General features: G+C 41.3%; 3 protein-coding genes across 9 annotated transcripts in view; 2 read left to right on the top strand and 1 right to left on the bottom strand.

Moving 5' to 3' along the window:
• sbf1 (SET binding factor 1) overlaps positions 1–9,404 on the top strand; it is a 55,294-nt gene extending 45,890 nt beyond the window's left edge. For all 4 annotated transcript variants that reach the window (XM_077710143.1, XM_077710141.1, XM_077710140.1 and 1 more), the window contains 9 exons: positions 7–108; positions 178–363; positions 452–578; positions 2,104–2,234; positions 3,885–4,232; positions 6,488–6,693; positions 6,786–6,873; positions 6,963–7,094; positions 8,323–9,404. In XM_077710143.1, coding sequence (XP_077566269.1) covers positions 7–108; positions 178–363; positions 452–578; positions 2,104–2,234; positions 3,885–4,232; positions 6,488–6,693; positions 6,786–6,873; positions 6,963–7,094; positions 8,323–8,421 — 1,419 coding nt within the window. In that variant the 3' untranslated portion in view covers positions 8,422–9,404. The remainder of the gene's footprint in view (positions 1–6; positions 109–177; positions 364–451; positions 579–2,103; positions 2,235–3,884; positions 4,233–6,487; positions 6,694–6,785; positions 6,874–6,962; positions 7,095–8,322) is intronic.
• Positions 9,400–13,853, bottom strand: cbll1 (Cbl proto-oncogene-like 1, E3 ubiquitin protein ligase). The gene is made up of 6 exons (XM_077710148.1): positions 12,988–13,853; positions 12,338–12,508; positions 12,161–12,264; positions 10,939–11,022; positions 10,783–10,856; positions 9,400–10,701 (listed from the first exon to the last, which is right to left on the bottom strand). Exons 1-6 carry the CDS (start codon positions 12,998–13,000, stop codon positions 9,720–9,722), a joined length of 1,428 nt encoding a protein of 475 aa, XP_077566274.1. The 5' UTR covers positions 13,001–13,853; the 3' UTR covers positions 9,400–9,719.
• ppp6r2a (protein phosphatase 6, regulatory subunit 2a) overlaps positions 13,398–24,707 on the top strand; it is a 15,946-nt gene continuing 4,636 nt past the window's right edge. Inside the window, exons 1-19 of one of the 4 annotated variants that reach the window (XM_077710146.1) lie at positions 13,398–14,009; positions 16,951–17,116; positions 17,197–17,451; positions 18,043–18,229; positions 18,307–18,444; positions 19,751–19,816; positions 19,904–20,016; positions 20,096–20,209; positions 20,308–20,434; positions 20,514–20,666; positions 21,780–22,013; positions 22,091–22,155; positions 22,310–22,425; positions 22,503–22,576; positions 23,090–23,170; positions 23,256–23,353; positions 23,441–23,498; positions 23,579–23,831; positions 23,921–24,068. In XM_077710146.1, coding sequence (XP_077566272.1) covers positions 17,225–17,451; positions 18,043–18,229; positions 18,307–18,444; positions 19,751–19,816; positions 19,904–20,016; positions 20,096–20,209; positions 20,308–20,434; positions 20,514–20,666; positions 21,780–22,013; positions 22,091–22,155; positions 22,310–22,425; positions 22,503–22,576; positions 23,090–23,170; positions 23,256–23,353; positions 23,441–23,498; positions 23,579–23,831; positions 23,921–24,068 — 2,252 coding nt within the window. In that variant the 5' untranslated portion in view covers positions 13,398–14,009; positions 16,951–17,116; positions 17,197–17,224. Of the gene's footprint in view, positions 14,010–16,950; positions 17,117–17,196; positions 17,452–18,042; positions 18,230–18,306; positions 18,445–19,750; positions 19,817–19,903; positions 20,017–20,095; positions 20,210–20,307; positions 20,435–20,513; positions 20,667–21,779; positions 22,014–22,090; positions 22,156–22,309; positions 22,426–22,490; positions 22,577–23,089; positions 23,171–23,255; positions 23,354–23,440; positions 23,499–23,578; positions 23,832–23,920; positions 24,069–24,707 lie in introns of all 4 variants that reach the window. The other 3 variants (XM_077710147.1, XM_077710144.1, XM_077710145.1) reach the window with 3 other exon arrangements.

Below are 24,707 nucleotides of genomic sequence, written 5' to 3'. Positions count from 1 at the left end.
GAGTAGCTGCACAGGGTACTGCAGGTGTCAGTCCTGGTGGTGGAGCTGCTGGACACGGGATCGTCCGTCATGGTCAGCTTGGAGGACGGCTGGGACGTCACCACCCAGGTTTGGAGATCCCGTCAGGCTACAGGTTATCGCCACGAATTCCCGCGTGAACCGTTTTTCCGCCTCTAGGTGGTGTCTTTGGTGCAGCTGCTGTCTGACCCTTACTACCGGACGTTCGACGGCTTCCGGCTGCTGGTGGAGAAGGAGTGGCTATCGTTCGGACACAGGTTTAGCCACCGTGGCGCGCAGACACTTAGCAGCCAGAGCAGTGGCTTCACGCCGGTCTTTTTGCAGTTCCTGGACTGTGTGCATCAGGTCTGAATTCCGTACACTTTTTTCCCATCCAAATCTAATCCAATCTGTCAATTTCATTGTCATTTTTTTTGGATGCTTTCTTCCTCAGATCCATCTTCAGTTTCCCATGGAGTTTGAGTTCAGCCAGTATTACCTGAAGTTCTTGGCCTACCACTATGTATCACATCGCTTCCGTACCTTCTTGTTGGACTCGGACTATGAGCGAATTGAACTGGGTACCCTCACCAATCATGGCCATAGTACAGTGGTACCTCGAGATAACAGCTTAATGTGTTCCGGGACTGAGCTCGTATGTTGATTTACACCTGCAGCACTCTGTGCAGCTACTCTGGTACAAACGAATGATGTGACAGGAGAAAAAAAACAAAAGAAAACAAGAACAACTTGATTTAAACGAACGTTTCACATAGCAATGAACAAAAAATTATATATATACATTTGTTGAAACCCTCAGAAATAACACCAAAAACAGGATATTGGATGGGAAAACATTTTTAATTGTTCTTATTTGCCATCTATTAACAAAGTAACAAATAACTATTGGTTTAATATTACCAAAATGTGTTTAATTCTTCTAAAATTAGGATTTCACCTAACTAGAGAGAGTGACAGAGCCAGTGGGGGATTTGGACTTTTTGCACGGCAACGCGCTCGTAACATAACATCAACAAATTTAAAAGAACTTGGATTACGATGCAAACACTCAAAAATAAGTTTCATCTAACCTAACATTAAACTTCATTCTAATTTTCTTTTAAATTTTCATACCTTTCTCATACCTGTCAACCTCTGCAGATAACTGCACTTATAAATGATTATGATTCCCCGCACAAACCCCCCCAAAAAACCTCACAAAGACCGTATGACGCATGTTTACTCGCGGTAACTCGTTTCTTACTATGTGGCTCCTCCATGCTTGCTTCCACGATATTTACTCTATGTATATCTACGCATGCGCATGTCATCCTTTATCAATATTGCCGTACGCACCGCTAAAAAAATACATACGATTGAGGATAATTTTTGCTGGTATAACGTGACAATAGTACCGATCGATGACAGTAGCGGCGTTGGCTAACAGCCTACGAGACTATCTGGATTTTAGCCAAAACGGTCTTGTTGAGATCGGTTTTTCATATATACATTCATGTATTGGTGATTTTTTTTAAACAAAAATTTTCCCCATACAAAAATCGGTGTATGGCGTACATGATTTGAAATGGTTAAAAAACGTATAAAATACGTGTAAAACGTACATGTTGACAGGTATGCTTTCTTCTCCCTGGTTGGCTCTATTTGCCCCGCCCACCCTGACGTTCAGATGCAACCTATCGAGGGTTGTTTGCTTTTGTCTTCGAAAATTTATCGAAAATAATGCAAACAAATGTCCTCACAATAGAATACCGCACAACCACTTGTCAACGAAAAGTAGTATACTCCTCTCGTATTATCGAACAAGCTCCGCCAATCGCGCTGACAAACGAGTGAAAAGAAAAACACTGAAAAAAATGCAACGCTCCGCCCAGTGCTCCCAGAGACATTACAAAGAGGAAGTTCCGGGGATAGACAGTGGCCATTATGTTCTTATGAGCAGCCTCTCGCGTCCGCTATATGCTCGTATATCAAAATTTGCCTTGTATAGCAAGATAAATATTTCCTGGAATTTTTTGCTTGTATGTCGAGGTACCACTGTATTTATTTTTTTCCCAAAAATATATTTCACTTCTATATGGTCTGCAGGAGTTCTCTACGAGGAGAAAGGCGACAGGAGAAGTCCTCAGGTGTGCAAATCTGTGTGGGACTACATCGATTGTCTCAACAAGAAGACACCGGTTTTCTTCAACTTTATGTTCGCGCCAGAAGATGACGAGGTGAGCGCCATTTTCCAACTATTTGATGCTCTTTAACGGGGGGTGTCACCCTTTTTTTACGTTTAATGCAAGACACGTTTTTTTTTTTTTAGACAAAGACGTCAACATTTATTTTGTTTAGCATTTTATCTGTTTATCTTTTCTCTATTTTGAAATAAATGACTGTATCGGCCGCATTGTCTTGCGGTATGGCATTTCGTCTTTGTCACTTTGCTGTTTTGTGCATGTCGTCTTTTTATGCACATATAAGCATACCTGTCAACTTGTACGTTTTATACGTATTTAAATGTTTTTTTACCATTCCAAATTATGTACGCCATACACCGACTTTTGTACGGGGAATTTTTTTTTTTAATCGCCAATATTTATGAAAACCGATCTCAACAAGACCGTTTTGGCTAAAATCCAGATAGTCTCGTAGGCTGGTAGCCAACGACGCTACTGTCATCGATCGTTACTATTGTCATGGTATAACGGCAGAAATTATCCTCAATCGTATGTATTTTTTTTGCGGTGCGTACGGCAATATCGATAAAGGATGACATGCGTAGATATACATAGAGTAAATATCGTGGAAGCAAGCATTGAGGAGCCACCTAGTAAGAAACGAGTTACCGCGACTAAACGTGTCGTACGGAGTTACTAAGGTTTTTTTGGGGTGGTTTGTACGGGGAATCATAATCATTTATAAGCGCAGTTATCGGCAGAGGTTGACAGGTATGTATAAGCCGTACCCTCGATTCAGTCATTTTTTTGTCTTACAAATGCGGCTCATATGCAAGTGAATATGGTAACTTAATGGCTTTGAAAAATGAGCGTCCACAGCAATGTTCCCTCTAATTTTCCATTGGTCTGGGCAGAAAGACAAGCTCCAGTGTGAGCGACATCTTCATTGCAAGCTATGGGCACACCGGTATCACACCTGCCATAATCAGGTGCATGTCAATGTTACCTCTAATTTTTCATGTAAAACATGCTGTAAAACACAAAAACATAAGCGTGGACAGAGCTACTGCCACTGGCTGCCGCGTAAACGGCGCCATCATGGAGAAAGGGGTAAAAAAAATAACAAGTTTGGATTTTATTTACTGTGCCCCATATGATTGCTACTGCGCAGAGAAGACGAGAGTAGTGCGCAATTGCACACACACGCAGCTTAGAGAGAACAATGCTCCAGTGTAACTTGTATATATTTATTATTCTTTGGCTAGTGTGACTTATAGTCCAAAAAATTTGCACACGTTATTCTTGTCTGTCGTGTCAGGTGCATGTCAATGTTCCCTTTAATTTTTCATGTAAAACATGTTGTAAAACACGAAAAACATAAGAGTGGACAGAGCTACTGCCACTGGCCACTGCGTAAACGGCGCCATCATGGGGAAAGGGGTTAAAAAAAAGTTTGGATTTTATTTACTGCGCGCCATATGATTGCTGCTGCGCAGAGAAGACGAAAGTAGAGCGCAATTGCACACGTGCGCATCTTAGAGCGAACATTGGTCCACAGCGAGTTTAAGTGACAGTCACTTTGGTCATTTTTCATTGATTTTGGGTGGATTTCCAGGCTACTTCCTGTACTACTACTTTTAATTATTTCTGTGGCATTTCACAGTTCCTTATAATTATTTTCCGCCATCATTTTGGTGTTCGCAGGTACTCCGGCCATACACCTTCATCTCCAATTTAAAAGTGTGGGACTATTACACGGAGGAGACGCTCTCGGAAGGACCGTCGTACGACTGGGAGCTGAGGGCCCGCCCCAATCGGGCGGCGTCGGATGAGATGACGGAAAAAAGTGACGGCGGCGCGCCAAAGACGCGGCGGCGTGCGGTCTGGCCCTGCTACGACAGCCTGAGCAAGACGGCGCCCGACGCCATCACCAAGCTGCTGCAGGACATGCAGGCACTGGAGGCGGAGCTCGGTCCCGTGACCGAGAAGTGGAAGGACACTTGGGATAAGATCAAGGCGACTCAGAGGAATGAGACTAAACTGGAGAGTAAGGTGAGACCAAAACCTGTTTTTTGCATTTTTTTTTTATTGTATCCGCTGATTGCCAGCCTGTCCTCCATGTTTGTTAGGTTCATTAATAATTACCTTCGTCTGTAATTATCAATAACTGCAGGAAGACATCTTATTCAATTATTGACATTTAATTAAATAGAAATGGATACAACAGATAAAAACCTCCGGAGGGGAGCGTTACAGCAAGTGTCACCTTACAACTTCCGAACGTCTCCTCGAATAGACGTTTTCGTCCCACTCTTATAGTCATGAATCAAAACAAGTTACAGAGTTGTTGATCATTCCATCACGTATGAGTAAAAACAACATCTGGGACTACAATAACAATCAAAGTATTTTACTAATAACAAAAACAGGAGACTAGACCTAACAACATTTAGATTAGAGTAATTATACAACCTCCTTGACCTAAGAATCATATAATATAATCATAATCATATAATCGTTACATACAGAAAAACCCGAAGTGCACGGTTACATAACGATAACAATATTCTTGTTATTGGCCGAATAGCCCTGGCCTCGTCACCAAGGGCCCACCAAATCTCAAGGACCCAGATTGGGTGGATTGTTTGTATAACCATCCTGGAACAGGCCGTCCAGGTTAAAGATGACTTGGCGTGACCTCGCAACACTTTTGAAAACAGAAAGAGAATGATTTAACAAAGTAATGAATTAATACAGAGAAAAGAAAGAGAATGATTTAATAAAGAAATGAATTAATATAACTATTATAATAGTAAAACAGAATAAACCCAACAATGTTATTGGTCACAGAATTCAAATCGTTTTAATCCACAATGTAGTGAAGCCGTGATAGTTGAAGCCGCGATATTCGAGGGATTACAGACGCTCCCCAACTTACGAACGAGTTAGGTTCCGAGCGCTTGTTCATAAGTTGAAAGTGTTCATAAGTTGAAATTGTTCCAATTGAAGTTGATTCAGTGTTATATTTTGTATTATAATTTATGTTTAAGGCCTATAAAAGTATATTGAAGGTTTATATAAGTGCATTTGTATGTTTAAGGCTTGTATAAGTAACCAGCATTGGTTTGTACTGAAAAAAACATTTCATAAAATGGGGAGAATACATACAGTACTGTATACATACATTAGATTTACAAGAAACTGTCCGAAAGAAGCTATCTAATGACGATTGTTTTCTTCTTTTTTTCATCATAAATGATGCGGTAGCATTGTATGGCATCATTCAATTGATTTGCAACCTTTGTGCAAGGTTCAATATTTGGGTCTTGCTGCTCCATCTTTCTGTTTCTAAATGGTACTGACGGTCGAACAATTCAAGTTGTATTCTCGTGCAACGCTGACCACTTTCCCAAGCTTCTTTATTATTACCACTTTGGTTTGAAATGAAATGGCTTGCCTCTTCCTTGCACCTCTGTCACTTTTCAGCCTTTCACTTTTCACCAACCATATTGAATAATGGATGCACCAGATATTTCATGGTATAAATGAAAAAGGTCACGCACTTCCGCACTGCAACAAACTGGGCAGAGGAAGGTGGATGCAAGGCGAGCTGAGTTCTCACAGCGCCAGGCGTTGGTATTAGCAGCGGAAAGAAGCACTATTTGTAAAAAGGCGCGCAATACAAAATCGAACTTACAAACATTTTTCCACATAAACGCATACCTGTCAACCTCTGCCGATAACTGCCCTTATAAATGATTCTGATTCCCCGTACAAACCCCCCCAAAAATCTTACAAACACCGTACGACGCATGTTTACTCGCGGTAACTCGTTTCTTACTGGGTGGCTCCTCCACGCTTGCTTCCACGATATTTACTCTATGTATATCTACGCATGCGCATGTTATCCTTTATCGATATTGCCGTACGCACCGCTAAAAAAATACATACGATTGAGGATCATCTTTGCTGGTATACCTTGACAATAGTAACGATCGATGACAGTAGCGTCGTTGACTACCAGCCTACGAGACTATCTGAATTTTAGCCAAAACGGTCTTGTTGAGATCGGTTTTCATAAATATTGGCGATTTTTAAAAAAAATCCCCGTACAAAAGTCGGTGTACATGATTTGAAATGGTAAAAAAAACGTATAAAATACGTATAAAACGTACAAGTTGACAAGTATGTAAACGCAATTTGCAGAAATGTTCGTATGTACCGTTTGTTCATAAGTTGAATGTTCGTAAGTAAGGGAGTGTCTGTTCTGTCATTTATTATGTTTTTTTTGTTAATATGTCCCACAGTCTCCATTCTCCAGCTCACTTCTCATGTCGTCCAACTTGAGCCACCAACGGCGTTCCCAAGGCGTCTACCTACAGGAAAGCAGCGTGGGTTCCTCCATCAATTTAGCCCTGGACTGCGAAGCCAGCGCCGTGTCCACGCCGGCAGCGGGCCGGTCGAGCACCAGCACGCTTTACAGCCAATTCCAGAGCACCGAGAGCGAGAATAGGTACGTCCATCTTTTAAAAATATATATATTTTCCAATAAAGTTTGTCCCAGAACTATTGAATTAATATTGCCTTATTTCCACGTCACTTTAGAAGCTTTGAAGGCATTTTATTTAAAAAGGGCGCTTTGCTGAAACCATGGAAACCGCGATGGTTTGTGCTAGACAAGACAAAACATCAGGTAGGGGTGGCGCCATTTTTTCTCTTTCCCCATGTTTCAAATTTTTTTTTTAAATAACTTTTGTTTTGTTTTGTTTTTTTGCAACCCAGCTGCGATATTATGAGAGTCGGCAGGACAAAGAGTGCAAAGGCGTCATCGAGCTAGCCGACGTGGAGTCAGTCCTTCAGGGGACACCCGCCATGGGAGCGCCCAAAAATATCGAGGAGAAAGCCTTTTTCGATGTAAGGGTTTGCTCATTTATTCGCCGCCATCGTGACCGGACGTTTGGTCGCCGGTCAAATGGTGACAGAGAGTTTACTGTTGAAACTAGCTCTCAAAATTATATTCATGAGAGAGAGTTTAATATCTAAGAAAGAGAGTTTAATATCTAAAAGAGAGAGAGAGTTTAATATCTAAGAGAGAGAGTTTAATATCAATGAGAGAGAGTTTAATATCTAAGTACTGTTGACACCAGCTCTCAAAATTATATTCATGAAAGAGTTTAATATCTAAATATCTGCTGTTTTCAACAGTACTGAGATATTAAGCAGTACCTAGATATTAAACAGTACTTAGATATTAAACAGTACTTAGATATTAAACAGTACTTAGATATTAAACAGTACTTAGATATTAAACAGTACTTAGATATTAAACAGTACTTAGATATTAAACTCTCTCTTAGATATTAAACTCCCTCATGTATATAATTTTGAGAGCTGTTTCAACAGGACTTAGATATTAAGCAGTACTTAGATATTAAATAATAGTACTTAGATATTAAGCAGTACATCTAGTAAAGTAGTACAAGTAGTATATTAAACAGTAGTTAGATATTAAACAGTACTTAGATATTAAACAGTACTCAGATATGAAACAGTAGTTAGATATGAAACAGTAGTTAGATATAAAACGGTACTTAGATATTAAACAGTACTTAGATATTAAACAGTACTTAGATATTTAACAGTACTTAGATATTAAACAGTGCTTAGATATTTAACTCTCTCTTAGATATTAAACTCTCTCTTAGATATTTAACTCTCTCTTAGATATTTAACTCTCTTAGATATTTAACTCTCTCTTAGATATTTAACTCTCTCTTAGATATTAAACTCTCTCTTAGATATTTAACTCTCTCTTAGATATTTAACTCTCTCTTAGATATTTAACTCTCTCTTAGATATTTAACTCTATCTGAGATATTAAACTCTCTTAGATATTGAACTCTTTCTCATGTATATAATTTTGAGAGCTGGTTTTAACAGTAAACTCTGTCACCATTTGACCGGCGACCAAAAGACCGGTGACCAAACGTCCGAGCACCTGTTGCCATTGACGCTGATAGACGTCCAATCCATTTTGGATTCGATATCAGTCCCGTCTAAATGGATGGGATGTTTAAAACCATCAATGGCAGAGAAGCCAAAGTGAAGTCTTCTCAACCTAATCTTTTTCTTCAATCTTTAGCTCAAGACCACCAAACGAGTGTACAACTTCTGCGCCCAAGACAGCCTCAACGCTCAGTTGTGGATGGACAGCGTTCAAAGCTGCCTATCGGACGCCTAGACTTTTTGAACTACTACATTTCAGTGTTTTTGCTAGAAAAAGAAGAAAAGAAAAAAATGGATATATATCTATATATATATATATACCTACACGGAGCCATTCCACGTCTTGTGCGACGCACCCAGTCGGCATGAAGATTCTTCTCCACTCTCCTTCTTACTAACTCTTCCTTGTTTCCCCAAATTGTAGCTTTGAAAAATTCCGGGAGGAATGACAGAACTGTGGGATTCCATTTTTGGGACCACTTTTGGTCTCGTGACGTTTCATGAAGGTTTTTTTTTTTTTTTTTTTTTTTTTTTTTTTTTTTTTTTTTTTTTTTTTTTGTCTTCGGGCACCCACAATCTCCAGAAAGACATACTGTGAAAAGGCCATCTGGATTTTTCTCGGAGAGTGTTTACAAGATAGAACAAATGCCCCTCCCCCTGCTCATGTGATGTAATGGGATATAAACAGACTCAAGAAATGGTTAAAAAAAAGAATTTTCCCATATAATGACACATTAAAATCCTTTAAATGTATGTGTTCATCACCTGACCGCACACTTTAACAATCCCTATGTAAAATATTCTGATGTTGTTGAATATGATTTTTTTTGGGGGGGAGGGAGTTTTATTATAGTATTGACAGGACATTTTAATTTTTTTTTTTTGTATATACTACTCCAGATTTGTATGTAACGTATATAGTAGTAATTTATTTAACTTCTTTCTCTATCCAAGTTTCTCAAGCACCACTTAAAATCTAGGAATTGAATGTGCCATTGGTTTATTTCTGTATTAATGTGACTAATTCTTTTTTTATGTACTGTGCACAATCCCTATGTGTTTTTTTTTTTTAAGTTGTCCTTATTCATTCCCAATTTCTCAATTTACACGAGTGAAAATTTGTGTTTGTGAAGGCCAGTGAGCTATTTTTTTTTTTTAAATGGCTGATTGGATTAAAACCTTGCTAGGATACAGTTGAAATAAATGTCATACATGAAACCATAGAAGGCATTTATTTTAGGAATATAGCACATCAAGCATTACATTAGCCCAGTGGTTCTTCACCGGGAGTTCAAAACAAATCATGTCTATTCACCATAACATTCTGCAGATGATTACTTTTTTTATTTACATTTTCAAAACCGCTTTAGGGTCACAAAGGGTGCTGAAGCCTATCCCAGCTGACTTCTGGCTAGAGGCAGTGGACGGCAAATGCGAATGGAACTTTTTTTGGTTACTCCTACCAGGTTAAGAACCACCGCAATTGCCCGATAATACATTTTCCGGGAATCACCCTTCTGTTCAGATAGCAATTTACTGATAATAAGGTCGATAGCGGCCCTGATCCGGATGGTGGGGCCCAGGTCCGGGCGGGGGGCCCTGCATCCGTGGAGGTGGCGGCGGCCCCCTTGGTGCGGGCCATATTCCCGGGCTGAGACCTCCCGGTTGGTTGAAAGGTGGGCTCAGGGTGCCTTGGTCTTCGGGGAAGGGCTGCATTGAATTGGGATTGTAATGATGAGGAGGCGGGGCGTTCACTGGGGGGCCGCCGTGCTGTAGCGGCGGTCCCGGAGGAGGGTGGTTCATATAAGGAGGCATTTGGCCCATCATGTGACCCGGCGGTGGGGTTATAGGAGGCGGGGCCGTGGGCATAGGGGGTGGCGGGGGCTGATTGTACACCATGTGAGGGGTGCCGGAGCCTTGGGGAGGGTGTTGCATGGGGTGGTTGATAGGTGGCGGCGGGGGCCCAAAGTGCTGCTGCGGCGGTGGCGGCGGCATCATGTGATGGGGGGGCGCGTGCGGGACAACGGGGGGCTGGCCCGGATAGTCCCCGGGTCGGTGGTGTGGCGGGGGCTGAGTCGGCGGGCCCGACGAGTCGTCCTGGATGGGCACGGTGATCAGGTTGCTGTGCTTGCGCGTGGTCACCGTGGCGATGCGGTACGTCTCGGGCGGGCCATCGTGCGGGCCCGGGGGCGGCGGTTGCCCGTAAGGGTCGTGTCCGCCGTGGGGGTGCTGGTTAGGCAGGTGCACGTGGTTCTTGGGCACGTGGGGTGGGGGCACGCGGAAGCGTTCGGGGACCTCGGATGGCGGCGGGAGGTGAACGGGATCCTGGCGCCCGGATGACGACGAAGACGACGACTTGGCCGACCTGAGGTGGCGGTGGTTGACGTGGGCTTGGAGGTCCCGCTGGGACAGGTAGGTACGCTTGCAACCAGACACCACGCTGCACATGTACAGCGAGCCGCGTTGGCATTGCTCGATGCGCTGGACGAGGTCTGTGCAGCTGTACATGGTCAGGCTGCGAGGAAAGTGAAACAAATAAGTTATGACTGCTAAGTTTTAATGACCACGCATGCCCTGGACTGGAAAAGTCGCTCACCCGGGGCACATCTTCTCGCCTTTCTTCTCATGCAGTAAAGCGCATTCGTAGCAAAATACGTGTTTGCAGGGAATCTGGTGAGTGGAATAAAGTTAATGGTGAGTTTTTCGGGGTTTTTTGCTTGCAGAGAAACGTCCCAAAACGTGAGGCTTGTACCATGCGTCCATAGAGATGAATGGGCAGTCCGCACTTGTCACAGAAGTGAATGGGGACGTCATCTCTCTCACCGATGAGATTCAACTGTTGCAGCAGAAAGATTGATTTTACACGTTCTTTTATGACTTTATGACGGGTGAAAAAGAAAAAGGGATCAAATCTGCTGGCTCAAAAATATATATGCAGCAACACCAATTAGCAATTTTGGTGATTTAGAAAGTTGTGTCAGTGAAATAAGATTCATAGCATGGCCTTTTAACTTATTATTATTACTCAGATTTATTAATATTACTTATTATTATTATTACTCCGATGCATTAATATCACTTATTATTATTACTCTGATGTATTAATATTACTTATTATTACTCAGATTTATTAATTGTACTCATTATTATCACTCATATTTATTAATATTACTCATTTGTATCACTCATTTATTAATATTACTGATTATTATCACTCATATTTATCAATATTACTCATCATTACTCAGATGTATTAATATTACTTATTATCATTACTCAGATTTATTAATATTATTTATTATCATTACTCAGATTCATTAATATTACGTATCATTACTCAGATTCATTAATATTACTTATTATTACTCATATTTATTAATATTATGTATTTGTATTACTCACATTTATTAATATTATGTATTATTATTACTCAGATTTATTAATATTATGTATTATTATTACTCAGATTTATTCATATTATGTATTATTATTACTCAGATTTATTCATATTATGTATTATTATTACTCAGATTTATTCATATTACTTATTATTACTCAGATTTATTCATATTATCATTATTACTCAGATTTATTAATATTATGTATTATTATTACTCAGATTTATTCATATTACTTATTATTACTCAGATGTATTCATATTATCATTTTTACTCAGATTTATTAATATTATTATTACACCTATTTATTAATATTACCATTATTATGAGTGACTACAAGCGGTTAACTTCTCTGAGGCCATTTAAATGGGGCTCATTGGATACCAACGCCCAAAAACGCTACAATGGGAAAGTCAAAAGAGCTCAGCATGGATCTAAAAAAAAGCGGAACAATATTTCGTGCAAAATATCTCTCTGTTCAATAACCAGAGGGTCATTTTAGTTACAGTAATATGGTTATTTTTATAATGTCACCGATTTTTATCCACAAAAACAAAATGATGTGCATCTTTCTACCTTATAGTCCCAAAACAACGGCTGTGGATATCTCCTCTGGCCAGCAAACATATCACCAGATTTGCCCCCGAAATCAAACTTGTCTTTCTTGAAACCAAAGTTATCTGCGACACACAAATGGCAAATTTTAACACAACTCAGGAAAGGGATAAAAAATAAGAATAAATAAAAACACACCATCTTTTTCTGCGGTTTCACTTTTCAGAAGTGGTCTGTTACCGGGTCTCTGGACTCGGGGTGGAGGTTTGCTTCTTAGGGGCGGCTTGGAAATGAGCTTGATGGGGATGCGTTTACGGATCTCCGGACCACCCAAACTCCCGGATCCGTCGCTTCCTTGCAGGTCATTGTCTGCAGAGATAAAAGACCCATAAACGTTTGTTTATTTTAAATTGCAACACATCACAGTCTACATACATAAAATATTCCAAATGTGTATACACATGAAAACACTACGACTAGTATTAAGTCAAATCTGCTAGCATCAATGCTAACTCGTTTAGCATTACCGAGGTAACTAAAAGTAGCAATATCACAGTTAGGGATTATATCACAAATAAAATTCATCGTATTACGTTCGACTAAACATGGGACGTTTTAATAACCCGATGTCGATCACTTTTATTGATAGTTACGCGGCTCATTGGCTAGTCAATGCTATGCTAGCCCATGCTAAACGGATGGCGAGTCCTTGAATTGTATTATAACGCGATGTAGTAAACGATCGTCTCCTTGATATAATATTGATACAGTTAGAAATTATTAATAAAAAAATACAAATACGGAAATCGCATCAAAATGAGGAGGATGAAAGAGGACATAATAATTACCGCTTTGGTCCATGTTAACAGCGAGCCGCCGCGGTGCATTGTGGGATTCGAGCGATCGGGAGGGAAGAAGGAAAGGAAAGAAAGGGGTTAAGTCATGACACAAAATATACGTTTTCACGTTTACAGCTCATATTTCTTTGTCAGTGAATCTGAAATTAATTGAGTTAATTGAGTAAGTGTTGTCCATTCGTGTAAACGTGTATATACATGAAGCAGGAACGAAATGAACACTTCCTTACGATAGACAAAACTAATTTATAAGAATTCTAATGTATTCAAGCAGTTATTATTTCTTAAGGTTCTCTTATGTTTTGCATTTTATTTGAAAGTCCTTCAAAAAAGACAAATGTCGTCAATTTCACAAGGGAACTAATTCAGGTAATTTATGTGATGTATATATTATTTTAAAATGGTCTAACTAGTATTCCCATTTAATTTAAGGAGGTATCCCAAAGATTTTGAAACCGCAGTTTATTTTATAAAATAATATTGTCGGACCCAAAGAATCATTTCGAGAAATATAATTTTTGTGCCGATTTCCGTGGTCGAGCCACAATGCACGCTCACGCTTGGCCCTAGTGCGCGTGCCCGCCACCCCGCGTCGCCATTTTGACTCGAAAAAATATGACTGAGTTTTTCCTGCTTTGCATGCTAAACTTAGCTCCGCGTTTCAATAGCGTCCGAATCAGACGCGTTCCGTCCGAAATAACACAAACCGGAGACGTCGAAGCCCGACTATCCGCCCGCGGCCCGGTAACTGTCTCTCGGAAAGGATTTTAAAAGCCACATTCTAGACTTAACGTCGAAGGCTAACTTGAAGCTAGCAGAGTGACTGCTATACTGTCGCAGGCTGATCGTGTTCTTCAAAACAAATCACTAGACAAGGCTCATGCATTCAAGCTAACGTGGCTAATCGTGAGCTTGGGGGGGTCTGGTGACTAGGGGGTCTAGGAAAAGGGCTCCCGTAGCGTTTGGAAGCTACGAGAAAGAAGAAACAACATAAGGGAGATATTCAATAAAAGGTAAGATTTTGGTTGAAGGTATAGAACTTGATTACTGTATTTAACTAGGCCACAAAGTTGACCCTAAAGTTGTGTGTAGGAAATGGGGGGGGCTCACTCGGCTAACTCCGTTTAGTGTTAACCGTGGTGGCTAATTAGCTTCCGCGCGAACATCAACGTAAAAGGAGGAACTGAAGCTAAAACTTTAATCGAACAAGTTGCTACTTGGACGCTAAAGGCTAATGCTAAGGATAGCGCCGTGACCACTTGACTAACCTAAACGAAATTCATTGTTCAGTTGGGTGGCTACTTAAGGGCAGTTAACGTCACATCGGCGCCATTGCAAGTCGAGTGCCATTTGGGTGAACGCCGTGTTCAAAAAATAAAATAGAACTCGTGTACCTCACAATTGCGTCAGTTTTTTGCTCTCTCTCACGCTCAATTTTATTTAATTTCTTTTAACTTAGTGCTATGTTCTTTAAGGAAAAAAACGAGTGGCTGCCGATCCACGTGCTGTTAACGATAAATAACCCGGATTAGCTCGGTCCGATTTCAAGAAGAACAAAAATAATGTTAGGTGAAATAATCGTGGTCAAATCTAGAGAGTTAAAATGTTCCTCATGCTGCATTAAGGTTCGAGTAAACAGAAATCCGACTCCTTGCTGCTGCAGTTGTCAGTATAGCCTTTGAGGCCAAGATTTCCCTTTTATTCAAAATATTACAGACAAACTACATTGCTTTTGTCAAACAATTCATTACCTGTGATCAATTGGCTAGTAAACATATCTATTATGTGCAGTAGAATAATTGTCTTGAATATATTAGTCAATTTTAAGATAAAGTAGTGAACCTGACTCAAATCCTAACTGCAGTATTATTTACATTAAAAGATAATGTTATCAAACAAGTGGGCGAGTTAAATGTTTTAACCATTGTGTTTTTGAATTGGAATAGTGCAGCCATTTTTTTACGTAAATGACAATCCAACTAATTTTAACACATGTGTGTTTAAGTAAACAGTAATTTGACCCCAATTGGCTTTCAGGTGTTTTTTAAGGCTGGCCGTACAATGCACCTTTTTTTAAACACTTTATTGTCATGCTACTTTTTAAAAAAGGCTGAATTTGCCGTACTACAGTTTTATAGACACATGAATAACTACGTCACCGACTTTTAATCATATTACTGAAATATAAGTAGCTGTACTCAATACATCCTTGCATAACCAGTTATGCAAAGTATGTTTTACAACAGAACAACAGCCCACACTAATAAGCGTAAAAATATACGTTACTTGCTAACTCAGTTTGTCTTTTTTACAACATTACAGTCATACCTCTACTTACAAAATTAATTGGTTCTAGTTGCCATTTTGTATGAAAGATGTGAGGAAACGCAAAAATGAAAAAATATTATAAGGAAATTATATAGTCATGTCTGAAAATAAATAAATGATATGAAAATGTACCCTGTAATCACTTAATCAAGAAAATTGTCATCATTATAAGGGGAGCATTTAGCCGAGGTGGACAGGTATGAATCTTGAAATATGGATAGTGGTTGTTGTGAGACAGCCAATTGAATTGAATGCTCATATTGTCATTTTATGAGATAGAATAAGAGGGATGAAATGTGAGCCCAGTAGAGGGTATCCATGTTCTAAATTGAGAATCAATACATATGGGACAATATTTTCAAAATAAAATAACGAATAAGGAAATGCATTTATTTTGGGGGGTTTCCTAACTTGGATCTTTTTCATATCTCGAATTTGCATTTAAAAAATTCGTAACCTGAAAATTTCGTACCTGGAGGTATTCTTAAGTAGAGGTATAACTAGTTTTGTGTTATTAGCATAAATGCTATAGGCATGTTAAGAAGAAAAGTGCTGAGATAACAAATCACCATAGCGACTGCTTTTTCTCACACTTTGGTGTTTAGGTTTGCGTGGGAAGTTGGACTATACGCTGAAACAATACAACGTATTCACTGCCACAATTCTTTTAATTGGTGCATTCTAACGTTTTACAACTGCATTCTCACAATTTTTATAGCTCGACTACCACTACATTGATATTCTTCCATGCCCGAAATGTCCGAGAAAATTGCATTTCCTCAGTTTCTTTTCATCCCGTTCATTTTTTTCCAGTTGTTTGTCTACAAAGGAGTCTTTGCCATTGTTCCTCTTTTCCGCAACTCTTTTGCGCGCTTTGCCGATTGTTTTCGCGGCGTTTGCCTCCTGCGGCTTCTATTTTGGATGAAGAAGTCAAGCGCCCTCCGTCCACAGGGTTATTATTGCACTTGTGTACTCTGTAAATGTATGCCAGATGGACGCCGCGGAGGAAAACCCTCGGTTCTCCATCATTTTCTTTTTTTGTGAGGCTACCGCGCCGTTCCCGCTGCTATTGTCGTTAAGTCTGTTTACCGCCATAGTAACATGTGGAGGCCCATCGTTTAGCTTGAGCCCAACACACAAAAATAAAGTTGTGTCATGGGCAATGTTCCCTCTAATTTTTTGTTGGTTTGGAAAGAAAGACAACTTCCCTGAGCACACTGAGTACCAGTGTAAGCGACATCATCATTGCTCGCTATGGGCACTCCAGTATCACACCTGCTATAACCATGTGCATGTCAATGTTCCCTCTAATTTTTCATTTAAAACATGCTGTAAAACACAAAAAACAAGAGTGGGCAGAGCTACTGCCACTGGCTGTCGCGTAAACGGCGCCATCATGGGGAAAAGGGTAAAAAAAAAAGTTTAGATTTTATTCACTGCGCGCCATATGATTGCTGCTGCGCAAAGAAGACGAGAGTAGTGCGCAATTGGGAAAATTAGTAATGGGAGAACCTTTTGTCATGCTTTTAGCCTTCGTTTGCACTTGTTTAAAATCAATCGCCTGCTAAAAGATTAGAAATGTGTAACTTGAATTTTGCTCAATGTTTTTTTCCCCATTTCTGCTAGTTATGCTGTGCCTCCCGGTGTCCCATCTCCTAAAGAGGCCTGCGTTTTAAAAGGCGACCCATGCTGATAAATGCCAGGCCTCGGCACGCTTTCTGTCTACACGAACACAAATGCCTGCCTGCCCGCGAGGGAGGTCTGATTAAAGATATCCGCATTTCATTCACTGGTGGGTCCCTCATTAGCACCTCTGCGACGGGGTCTCTTGGAAGCCTCAGAGATTTTCACCTTTTTTTTTGTGTGTGCCAGGGCTGCGTTCCCCATCCCAGCAGCCATCATGTTTTGGAAATTCGACCTGCACACCACCTCCCACATCGACCAGCTGCTGGACCGGGAGGACGTGACGCTGCGCGAGCTGATGGAGGAGGATGACGTCCTGCAGGAGTGCAAGGCCCAGAACCGCCGCCTGCTGCTCTTCCTTTCCCAGGACCACTGCATGGAGGAGCTGGTGGGGCTTATCACCACGGAGCCGCCAGCAGACCTGGAAGAGAGGAGTCGCTTTAAGTGAGCAGCCCGCCGCCGGTGCTCGAACGTTTGGTCGCCAGTCAAATGGTGTCAGAGAGTTTACTGTTGAACCCAGCTCTCAAAATTATATTCATGGGAGACAGTTTAATGTCTAAGAGAGAGAGAGTTTAATATCTAAGTACTGTTTAATATCTAAGTACTGTTTAATATGTAAGTACTGTTTAATATGTAAGTACTGTTTAGTATCTAAGTACTGTTTAGTATCTAAGTACTTTCTTATATTTAAGTACTTTCTTATATTTAAGTACTTTCTTATATCTAATTACATTTTAATATCTAAGTACTGTTGAAACCAGTTCTCAAAATTATATTCATGGGAGAGTTTAATATCTAAGAGAGAGTTTAATATCTAATAGAGAGAGTTTAATATCTAAGAGGGAGAGTTTATTTAAGAGAGAGAGTAATATCTAAGACAGTTTAATATCTAAGAGAGTTTAATATCTAAGTACATTTGATTGGCGACCAAAAGACCAGCGACCAAACGTCTGGTCACGCCTGCCGCCAGGTCGCCCCCGTCTTCGCTCCCGTCTCTGCTCCCTCGTCAAGCATCTTCTTGGTCCACCCCTTTAGGCTTCCCAACATTGCGTGTGAGCTCCTAACCTCGGATGTGTCCATCATCAACGATAAGTTGGGTGGAGAAGAGTCTCTCCTGGAGGTGCTGTACCACTTTCTGGAGCAGGACCCGCCCCTCAACCCGCTACTCGCCAGCTTCTTCAGCAAAACCATCGGCAATCTCATTGCCAGGAAAACCGAAGAGGTAGAGCGGCACGACCGGCGCCCCCCGTGGCCAACGCATGGGGAGTGGTTATTCACCGTTCCATTTTCCACCCGCAGGTGATCACCTTTCTCAAGAAGAAGGAGGGATTCATCAGTCTGGTGCTGAAACACATTGACGCGTCTGCTATGATGGACTTGTTGCTTCGGCTAATCAGTTGCGTGGAGCCGCCCCCCTTGAGGCAGGAGGTCCTTCACGTAAGCCAGAAATCTTTCCTTAAAAAAAAAAAATATTACAGTAATACCTTGAGATACGAGCTTAATGCCTTCCAGTACTCTGCTCATATGTCGATTTACTCGGAACTCAAATGAACGTTTCCCATAGAAATGAAATAAAAACAAATTAATTCTTTCCAACCCTCTGAAAAAACAAAAAAAACCTGGATATTGGATTGGAAAAACATTTTTATTTGTTCTAATTTGCCATCTATTAGCAAAGTAACAAATAACTAATGGTTTAATTGTACTGAAATGTGTTTAATAGTACTAAAATTAGATGAATTTCGCCAAGCAGGCCAACACGCTCGTAAGATAGCAAACAAATTTGAATGAACTTGGATTAGGATGCAGACACACTCAAAATTAAGTTTAATCTAACTTTACACTAAACTTGATTCTAATTTTGTTTTAAATGTTCATACATTTCTTCTGGCCCGATTTGCCCCGCCTCCACCTTCCCTTTCAGATGCAGCTAAAATGAACCTATTGAGGGTTGTTTGCTGTTGTCCTCCCTTCAAAATATTCTGAAAATGATGCACACAAATGTCCTCACAGTAGGATAACGCACGGCCACTTGTCAACCAGGAGTAGTATACTCCTCTCGTATTATCAAGCAAGCTCCTCCGCTATTCGCGCTGTCAAACGGGGGAAAAAAACATGCAAAAAAGAGGAACACTCCGCCCAATGCTCGTAGAAACATTACACGAGGGAGTTGTGAACAGAAAGACAGTGCCCATGATGTTCTTATGAGCAGCCTCTTGTATCCGCTCTATGCTCGTATATCAAAATTTTACCCTTATCTCAAGATAAATATTTGTCTGAAATTTTATCCGTATCACAAATTGCTTGTATGTTGGGGGCAATGTTCCCTCTAATTTTTCGTTGGTCTGGGCAGAAAGAAAACCTCTCTAAGCGCACTGAGTACCTGTGTGAGCGTCATAATTATTGTTCGCTATGGGCACATCAGTATCACACCTGCCATAAGCAGGTGCATGTCAATATTCCATCCAATTTTTCATGTAAAACATGCTGTAAAACATGAAAAACATAAGAGTGGACAGAGCTACTACGACTGGCTGCCACGTTAACGGCGCCATCATGGGGAAAAGGGTAAAAAACAAAAAGAACTGGATTTTATTTACTGCGCGCCATATGATTGCTGCTGCGCAGAGAAGATGGGAGTAGTGCGCAATTGCGCATGCACGCAGTTTAGAGGGAACATTGGTTGGGGCACTTGTATGTTAAGGTATTACTGTATTTATTTGTTTTTTTTTCTGTTCCCTAGTGGCTGAATGAAGAGGAGCTCGTTCAAAGACTCATAGAGCTTATCCATACTGGGAAAGATGAGGAAGTAAGTATCTTGAGTGCTTTTTCAATCTTTCTCGTGTACTTTCTCTAAACGTTTCTGTATTTTTTGCTTCTTTTTTACCCTCTTCAGAGACAATCAAACGCTTCCCAAACACTTTGTGACATCATTCGCCTTAGCCGAGACCAGGCCAATCAGATGCAGGAGAACATGGAGGCTGACCCTTTATTGGCCGTGTTGGAGTCGTAAGTCCTCAACGCATGGATGATTTTTATTTTTTTATCCACGTCTTGTTTGTCTGCTGACCAAAGCATCTTATTTCAGGCAAGAAACTGTAGCGGGACTTCTCAAGAACATGTTTGAGGGCGAGAAGAACGAGGCTTCCATCGTTAACGGAACTCAAGTGCTACTTACTTTACTGGAGACCAGAAGATCTGGGTAAGCATACGTAAAACGCTGTTAAAAAACAAAAATATAGACACAAGCTTGAAATATTTTTGCCAATCATGACTGGTGAATGTGCTCTGTTCCCCCAGGTTGGAAGGGCTGATGGATCTGTATTCTCAGGGTTACGAAAGGTCTTACACTGTCAACAGCAGTATTTTAAATGCCATTGAGCCCCATTTAAAGGATTTCCAGCAGCTTCTTCTGGATCCCCCAAAGGTAATGGGCAGAACATTTAAAAAAAAAAAAAGCAACTAAAAGTTTCAACATGGGTGTCCATTTTCTCTCCCTTCTGCAGAAAGGTGCAATATTGACCACCGTTGGCGTTCTAGATCAGCCACTGGGGAACGCTCGCCTTCATGTGGCCCGCCTAGTGGCTGCTCTCCTGCAGACCACGTCCCCCACCATCTGCCAGGAACTCTGTGACCTCGGCACCATGGACCTACTACTGGTAGGCCCAACCTCGAGCCTGGACCCCTTGAGCTTCACTCAAATCAAATCAAAAGCCTGTATTGTCTGTATTATAAACAGCTGCACAATCTTCCCTCTAAGCTGCGCGCGTGTGCAATTGCGCGCTACTCTCGTCTTCTCTGCGCAGCAGCAATCATATGGCGTGCAGTAAATAAAATTCCATTTTTTTTACCCCTTTCCCCTTGATGGCGCCGTTTACGGGCGGCCAGTGGCAGTAGCTCTGTCCACTCTCATACCTGTCAACCTCTGCTGATAACTGCCCTTATAAATGATTCTGATTCCCCGTACAAACCCCCCCAAAAAAACCTTACTAACTCCGTACGACACGTTTAGTCGCGGTAACTCGTTTCTTACTAGGTGGCTCCTCCATGCTTGCTTCCATGATATTTACTCTATGTATATCTACGCATGTCATCCTTTATCGATATTGCCGTACGCACCGCAAAAAAAAAATACATACGATTGAGGATAATTTTTGCTGGTATACCGTGACAATAGTAACGATCGATGACAGTAGCTACCAGCCTACGAGACTATGTGGATTTTAGCCAAAACTGTCTTATTGAGATTGGTTTTCATAAATATTGGTGATTTAAAAAAAAAAGATCCCCGTACAAAAGTCGGTGTACATGATTTGAAATGGTAAAAAAAAGTATAAAATACATATAAAACGTACAAGTTGACAGGTATGCACTCTTATGTTTTTTTTTTGTGTTTTACAGCATGTTTTACATGAAAAATTAGAGGGAACATTGACATGCACCTGCTTATGGCAGGTGTGATACTGGTGTGCCCATAACGAGCAATGATGATGTCACTCACACTGGTACTCGGTGCGCTCAAAGAGCTTTTCTTTCTGCCCAGACCAATGAACAATTAGAGGGAACATTGCAGCTGCACATAACAAAATTGGTGGTGCTACTCCACAAAGGGCATTTTCCCAGTAAAAACATAAGTCGTATAAAATTACTTTTAAAAATTACGTACTGGCAAGGTCAATTTTAAAATATTGCACATTGTGATTGCACAGAAGGGATTGTATGTCATGCTAATCTATCTAATCACTAGTCATTTTCTTTTCTTCCCCACGCAGGATCTCTTCTTCAAATACTCGTGGAATAACTTTTTGCACTTCCAAGTGGAGCTCTGTGTGGCGGCCATTTTGAACCATCCTTCCTCGGAGGAGCGCCCCAACCTGGTCTTGCAGAACCACAACGTGCAGCAGCCGGCCGCTGCTCAAACCCCCGAAGCTAACGTCGAGGCGGCAGCTGAGTCGGGCGGCGCCGTTGACCCGCAAAGCTCCCTCCACAACACCCTCGTGGCACACGTGAGTGGGGCGAGACGGCGCCGCTGCGTATGTGGTCTCGTGGCCCGCCGTTTAAACTTTTTTTTTGTCAAATGCAGCTTTTCCAAAAGTGTCAATTGGTACAGAAAATCCTGAACGCCTGGGAGGAAAACGATAAAATACAGTAAGTAGTTTTCTTCTTTGGCTGCCGTTGACGACAGTAGGCTTCCAATCCATTTCGACCCTGATTAAAATGGATTGGACTTTTATTGACTGTCAATGGGTGTTAGTTCCTAAATATTTTTATCCCCTATAACACATTGCTGTGATTGTCACAGGTCTGAAGGGGGCACCAGAAGAGGCAACATGGGCCATCTCACCAGAATTTCCAATATGGTGGTCCAGAACCTGGAGAAGGGACCGGTACAGGCCCAAATTGCTGACCTCATGAAAGGTAAAGCAGAATTTTGCTGACCTCGCCAGTGTTGAAAAGAAAGCAACATTTTACTAATGACGCAGAACTACCCGAAGACTGCAGAGGTCGCTGGGAGAGCTTCGTGGACGAGACGCTGAGGGAAACCAACAGGAGGAACACGGTAGAGCTGGTGAGGAGAACCCCTCCGCCCTACCTTTCTTTTCTTTCTTTTTTTTGTTTTTTTTTTGTAAATACAGTCATACCTCTACTTACGAATACCTCCATGTACAAAATTTTCAGGTTACGAAACTTTCAGGTTACGATTTATTTTTTAATATGCAAATGATTTACTCGAGATACAAAAAACGCGGAAGCCAGTGGCAGTAGCTCTGTCCACTCATTTGTTTTTTGACAGCTCCTCTATCTTTTTTAAATGACGTCTTAATATTTCTTAATCCATTCCTTTTGACTTTACTTTGTACTTTATACTTTTTATTTTAATGATGAGTGATGAGTATGTTAATACATTCGTCCTTTTTTCTGTTTATGTTTCATATGTACTGTTAACTGATGCACTTTTTTATATGTATCGTATCTTGTGCTAACCCCGCCCATCTTTCAAATTTTTAAAGTCAATATGGCCCCCGGGCCCAAAAGTTTGCCCACCCCTGACCTAAAGTATGCTCCCCACACCCTTTTTCAGGTGAGCACGCACAACATGCACTCGTCCAGCGAGGACGACGACATGGAGAGCCCCTTCCCCAACGACTTGTCCCTGCAACAGGTAAGCTGGAAGTGCACGAGAGGGAGGGGCCAACCGAACGGCGAGGACGGCGTCCCCCTAAAAGGTTCCCCTTTGACCTTCCCAGGCTTTCTCTGACTATCAGATCCAGCAGATGACCGCCAACTTCGTGGATCAGTTTGGATTCAACGACGAGGAGTTCAGCGAACACGAAGAAAACATCAAGTGAGTTGGAGCTGCCGCCCCCCTCTTCGTGGCTCATTGTGTCCTTTTAACAAACCTGACACCCACCCACCTACCTCTCCATCCCAGCGCCACCTTCGACAGAATCGCCGAAATCAACTTTAATTTAGATTCGGATGATAACAGTGTAAGTACTCTGTGGATTTCTTGGCTGATGCTAAATTCTATGGAGAAATATATACTCATCCTTCTTGTCTGGTTTACCAGGCCAACGCAGCTGCCTTCGAGGCCTGCTGTAAAGAGAGGATACATCAGTTCGACGATGCCGACGAGGAAGAAGACATTTGGGAGGAGAAGGAGATCAACTATGCAACACACGCTAAATCCAGAACAAGGTTCGGCGTGTCCCAAACGTCGGAGGGAAGCTCCCGGAGTAGCTTGGAAAATGGCGGACAAGAGCAGGACTGTGGTTCGGAATCCGACGAGGAGGAGGATTTTGAGCAGAATACGTCGGACCCAGGTAGGGGGGTGTTTTGGGGGCGTATTCGTTTGAATTTGAAAAACAGAGCATCATACTAAAGGAGTCTTTTTTTTTCCACCCGCCTTGAGTTCTAGGCTGGACAGCAAATTTCAGGGACGCGGACGGGATCACGACATCCCAATCTCCATCGGGCTGGGACACGCTGCCCCCGGCAGGTGAAAACCAGACCCAGGAAACGGGCTGGGCTAATTTTACGGCCTTCCAGCCATTCTCAAGGTAAAGACATCTTTTGAGGCTGGATGAATTGTCAGTTATTTGGGGGATTATTTCATTGGGTGAATCGGCTCTCACATAAATGGCGTTATTAAGGAAAATAGCTACTAAAAAAAGAGGGAGCCAAGAGTAAAATTATGTTCAAGTTGATGGATGTAATAATTCTCATTGTGACAGCTGATAAGACACATTCAGAAAAGCATCCTTAACCTCCAAATTGGTACTCAGCAAAAGACCAGGGACTTAAAAACAAAACGGAAAACGTCGTATATCTTCCTTGTTTATATCTGTCCAGTCCAAGAAATTGGCAGTTGGGGCTTTCATTTAGAGCAGGGGTAGGGAACCTATGGCTTGGGAACCACATGTGGCTCTTTTGATGAGTGCATCTGGCTCTTTGTTAACCTGTGAGTTAAAATATGGAAATCGCTGGTGACAGAACTGAGATATTACATCTAGAAGTGCTATAATCTTCATTTTTTTGCAGAAGAATATTCTGGAATGCATCCTCTCATTGATTGGCAACAGCATAAGAATCTTTGAAAAAATATTCCTTTTTTCCACTTTAAAAGTAGTGAAATTACTAAAAAAAAAATGACACATTTATAATTTGACTTTTAAATTCGTAGTACGGCTCACAAGAAA

The sequence above is a fragment of the Stigmatopora nigra genome, chromosome 23 (assembly GCF_051989575.1).
Source record: "Stigmatopora nigra isolate UIUO_SnigA chromosome 23, RoL_Snig_1.1, whole genome shotgun sequence".
Taxonomy (NCBI): Eukaryota; Metazoa; Chordata; class Actinopteri; order Syngnathiformes; family Syngnathidae; genus Stigmatopora; species Stigmatopora nigra.
Note: the sequence above shows the minus strand (reverse complement) of the source record. Positions and strands in the feature narration are given on the sequence as shown.

Coding starts and splice junctions, on each gene's coding strand:
- cbll1 (XM_077710148.1), bottom strand. Junction 12,265..12,337: donor TGAAACCGCAGAAAAAGATG/GTGTGTTTTTAT, acceptor TGTGTGTCGCAG/ATAACTTTGGTTTCAAGAAA. Junction 10,857..10,938: donor TTCATCTCTATGGACGCATG/GTACAAGCCTCA, acceptor TCCACTCACCAG/ATTCCCTGCAAACACGTATT.